This window comes from Prunus avium, chromosome 1, assembly GCF_965620075.1.
Source record: "Prunus avium chromosome 1, drPruAviu1.hap1.1, whole genome shotgun sequence".
Lineage (NCBI taxonomy): Eukaryota > Viridiplantae > Streptophyta > Magnoliopsida > Rosales > Rosaceae > Prunus > Prunus avium.
The window spans coordinates 58869923-58874991 of record NC_142284.1 but is presented as its reverse complement, the minus strand read 5'-3'; the positions used below and the strand labels follow the sequence as shown (position 1 = coordinate 58874991).

The 5069-nt window shown below is 34.4% G+C and overlaps 1 protein-coding gene across 1 annotated transcript; it reads right to left on the bottom strand.

Moving 5' to 3' along the window:
* Positions 1 to 1166: 1166 nt before the first annotated feature.
* Positions 1167 to 4808, bottom strand: LOC110756019 (lysine histidine transporter-like 5). The gene is made up of 9 exons (XM_021957390.1): positions 4770 to 4808; positions 4588 to 4653; positions 4292 to 4479; positions 3637 to 4020; positions 2504 to 2903; positions 2281 to 2386; positions 1746 to 1837; positions 1414 to 1482; positions 1167 to 1265 (listed from the first exon to the last, which is right to left on the bottom strand). Exons 1-9 carry the CDS (start codon positions 4806 to 4808, stop codon positions 1167 to 1169), a joined length of 1443 nt encoding a protein of 480 aa, XP_021813082.1.
* Positions 4809 to 5069: the final 261 nt, after the last annotated feature.

Below are 5069 nucleotides of genomic sequence, written 5' to 3'. Positions count from 1 at the left end.
CAGCTAAGGCTGGCCCAAGTTCCATGTGGGGCCCACGAACTAAGGCTGGCCCGAGGGCAGGTTCAGCCCCAGACCCAAAACGAAGGGGGCTGACGTCAGCGATGATGTCAGCAATAAAAAAATTTAAAAAAAAAATCGAAAAAATTAAAAAAAAATTCAGATTTTTTAAAAATAAATACTTAGTCATATTTTTCACTTCCCACACCAAAAATCTTTTAAAAAAATATTGTCCAAATTAATTGTTTAGGTAAACAAATATGTGAAAAAAACAAAAAAATGAATAGTATTTGCCCTAAACCAGGGCAACTGTTGAAAACCAACATTGCTTTTTGCAAGGGCAGCCACTATTCACGTGAATAGTGGCTGCCCTAGCCCCCCCCTTGCCATGGCTAAGAGCAACTGGTGGAATTGCTCTGAATGCTTGAACTTTTGAGTTAACACTTTACTTATTTATTTATTTTCAAATAAAACTTTATTTTATTTTATTATAGATTAAAACATCTATGCTACATAGTTCCGAGTTGCAGGTCTGAAGTTTGTGATTCGAGTCAAATTTAAAAAAAAAAAGTTATTTAGTACCTTAGACTTTAAAGTAATCATTTTATTTTTTGTCAATGTCGAAATATTGCATTCATAATTCAAGTATAAGGGCTGTCAACCACAACTGCTACAAATACAATATTCCCGAGGGCAAATAAAAAAAATACAAATACACTAACTACAAATTCTTCACAAAATTACGGAGAGGTAACATCAAGCTCATACACTATACCTCAACTCCCATGTAGGGCCAAAGAAATTCTCATGCCAAAAGTCTAAACTTTAAAGTTACCATTCGAAAACATAAAAGAGTAACAAAAATAAACTTCAAACCCTAAAATATACACTCATGAATACTGGAATATACTTCAAACCCTTCAAAAGCAAAAAAATAATGGGTAGTTCTCAATATTTAAAATTTTGCTGAAATAAAATAATGAATTCTAATTGAAAATAAGACTGAGTTCCAATCCAACATTGCATTCTTGTTTTTGTCTTCCAAAACTACAAAAACAAGAATACAGAACATAAAAGAAAAAGAATTACATGTTGTGGAGTTTTGCATTGGCAAACCACATCTTACAGACTATCTATTCAATCTATCTAAGAAAACAAATGTTTGAGCCCTAAGAAAAGATTTTGTAAGTTTTGGCTGATACAATAATTTGACGTGCTCCTCCTATGGGTGAAAAAACTGCCAGCAGCACTCCTATAATGATCGATATCTGAAATCAAGCACATAATATATAAGTATAATGCTTACTTAGTTTGACAATTTGCTAAAAATGATAAAGAAAATGATAACTTGCAGCTCAAACAGATTAATTACTGAAAATCTTGGTAATTAGGATGGAACAATATTTCTTAACATACCCATGAAGCAATCCAGTGAAAGCTAAATCTCTTTGGTTTTTGGGTGACAAGCCACATAACGCAAGGCATCTGCACCAAAATCATCAAATTTTATTGTATTTACTAATTATCATGATCAAGATAACTAAATACAATCATTAACAAATGTGATATTACTTAACAACTTCAGCGTAGATTATCTCTGTGTTGTGAAGTGTATATATGATATATGCACGGTGATGATTTTGGCACTTTGAAATCACCGTTAAATATCTCATGCACTCCTCATTTGTGAGTAGTAGAGTATTGCAGATGTGAGATGTAGAGTGACTAAATCATGATCTCGTACTTACATAATATGATGTCGAAGAGAACACTAGGCCTCCAAATAGTCCTAGCAATCCTCCAAAAAATGGGATGCACATTGCAATAAATCCTGCTAAGACTGGATAAACATTCCAAACAAAATAAAATATCAGGACATGGAAGATGCTTATGAAGAATGGCTATAATCAATACTTGCTTATGTCGTAGAAAACCTGTTTTTAATTTTAGAAAATGAGTAGTAAGAGAAAATACATGAATTAATTAACAAAGATAAGTGGATATTCAAAACAATCAATTTTGGTCAAGTTGCAATAGGAAATTGAAGTTGAATTCCAAAACTAATATAGTTACAAACAAAGAAATTGTAATCTTTAAAATAAAAGAATAACAATATAGTATGTATCACATTTACTGATTACATGGTCGATCACATTAATATCTTTCAAGTAGTGATAAGGTGTACGAGAGACTCACATATGCAACTTGTCTTACTTAACAATGCATTACCCATGAATGTGATACGTATACCAGTAGTTTTGTATAAATTGAAATGGTACTTACGTACGTACAAACTACGACCAATGAGGCGTAAAGGTCGTCCGGGTTTGAAACCTAAATTTCCAACTAAATATGACTCAATAACGTCAAACACAGGCATCGAAAAGATCTGAATACAAAACAGAAAAAGAAAACCATTAGCAAATGATTGAATATTTCACAATTTCTTTAGTCTATATAATACATCTTCTAATTAATTTGAATTAATGTAACGGTTTAGCTTTACCTGATAGCTTCCTATAACATGAAAGAACACCATAATGTTGGCCAATGCAACGAGCCAATTAGGTTTCTCTAGTGAGATGAGAACATCATCTTCTACAGCATTGCCAAAAGCCCAGAAGCCAGAGATTGCAACAGCAAGATAGCAAAATATCACGATGGTGTAAGCAACCACAACACCTCTCCACATGGCAATTTTTGATGGCTTCTCTGGAGTTGAAGGGATTGTGGCTTGAATCTCCAAGGCCACACTATGCCCAGCAAAAGCAAATGCTATTGTTCCAAATCCATTCAGCATATCAAAAATTTTTCCAGGGATTGCATGAGACCGAACTCCATGATTAACATGTTGATGGTGATGGGCGCCCCTGATTGTGGATGCCACAAATGATATCATGGCGTAACTGCATCCAATTAATCCACATTTACACAACCATCAATTAAATATTCCAAAGAAGAACTAATATATATGGACCATTATATATAATACACATATTTTTTATAGATTATTATAAATAAACCCAATCCTAGACATGTATTTATAAAAAAACCCACGCACTATTTAAACATAGAAACACACCCAAAAGCAACCCCAAAATCAACAATTGTATATTTTTTGGGTGTGTTTATAAATGGGTCTTGTGTGTGTGTAATGATGGGTTTTGGGTGTGTTTATAAAGTGTTTTGGGTGTTGGGTTTTTTTATAATTTCAACCCCCATTTTGGGTGTTTTAGTGAAACTCCCTATTTTTTAAACATATTTTTAAATTTTATATTTGCTTAGAGTCTCAACAAATTGAATACAATCTTGCATCCCCGTATTCATATGAGTTGGATTTATAATTAAAAAGTAAACGGGTATACTGCATCTCTCACAGAAATGAAACCTTTCTATAATCTATAATGTGATCTGTAAATATGTAACATGTAACATTCCTTGGGGAAAAACAAAAAGAAAGCCAACATGAAACTTTAGTTTATGTTTCAAATTAGAACTAAAACCTGAGGTTTTAAGAGGGCTTGAACGCCTTCCCCTCCAGAAATTAACAACATCCATATGGAACAGATAAAAACTATTTCATACAAATAAATATAAGAACTAGAAAACAAAAAAGAAAGAATATGAAATATAGCATACCCGCAAGACATGACTGCGGCAATGAGAGAAATGCCTTTCAAAGAATTGAAATTCGGAGTTTGGGAGATCACTAATTGGCAAGCAGTGAAGAAGAGGATGAAATATGTTTGTCTAACATCAGCCCAGCTTGGAATGACCAGATCGAAGAATTTTTTCAATGACTTCCCACCAGTCACTGAATACACAATGGATGAAGCCACTTGTACAATCAACTGCTGTGGCATAATGATCCAATACCCTAGTCTTGGTCCAAAGCAATGCTGCCCTAGTTCTGGGTATCGATCAAAACGCTTCCCGGGCACTATTTCATGCAATATAATCAGTTGCCAGAATGAGTAGAAAGTGATCACCCATGAAATAACTATGGCTAGAATTCCAGCGGTCCTGTATAAATATCAACAATAAGAAATGAGTTTAGATGGGGAAATTAAGGTTCAAATATACAAAGAAATCAAGTTTCTTTCGGATTTGATTGATTTGGCGCATGCCGTATTGACTTGATTAATATGACATGCGCCATTCAAATTTCAAAAACTTTAGATCCCAACTGATGTGACAGTGTAATTTCAATTATTTAAATATGGTCTCACTGACTATTTCATCCGCAACTCTAATCTTATAAGTTATTTCTTCGTAGAAAGAAAGATATGTTTACCAGCCAAGTTGTGATAATGCAAAAGGTAGCCCTAGAACTCCTGCACCAACAACAGCTGTAACATTGTGGAAAGCTGAGTACCACCATTTTGCATTCCTATTAGCAGTTATGGGCAGCCAGCTACTTATGTCAGCTTCCTGCTGGGTAGTTCTTGCAGCCACTTCTCCATTTGCGTTTGCAGCATTTCCCTGGATTTTATAATTGCATTGCAATGTTAGATTCCTTTAAGAAACACAAACACAAAATTAGTCAGAAAACAACCAATTAGCTCTTGGTCTAATGGTATTTCTCGGAACCTGAGGGTTAGTAGGCTCTGGGTTGTTTGCCGGGAGTTGAGGGCCAGTATACCCTGGCTGGCTTCCCTGGATTTCAATTTCACAACAATATTAGATTTTGATTGTAATTAGAAAAATTCAAAACAGTGTAAGAAACAAAAATGGACATGTTTGAATATAATATCACAGACATCTGCACTTACTGCTTGAACAGCACTACTTGACTGATCTGGGTTGGTCATTGTCCCTTTGATTTGTTACCAAACACAGTTCTTCTCAGAACCAAACTCTGTAGGGTTTAAATATGAAAACTTACGGATAAAATGGAGTCTGCTGTATCTAGAGATCCTAAGCTGGCGGGTCTTGAATTAGTCCTGGAACCAGAGTGAGGTAGTTGGAGCTCAGCATTGTATTCGAGAAAATAAAGGAAAAACCAGATAAGCCTTATCTGCAATGTAAAACAACTATAATTAAGTAATCTACAAAGAAACTAACATCCTTCC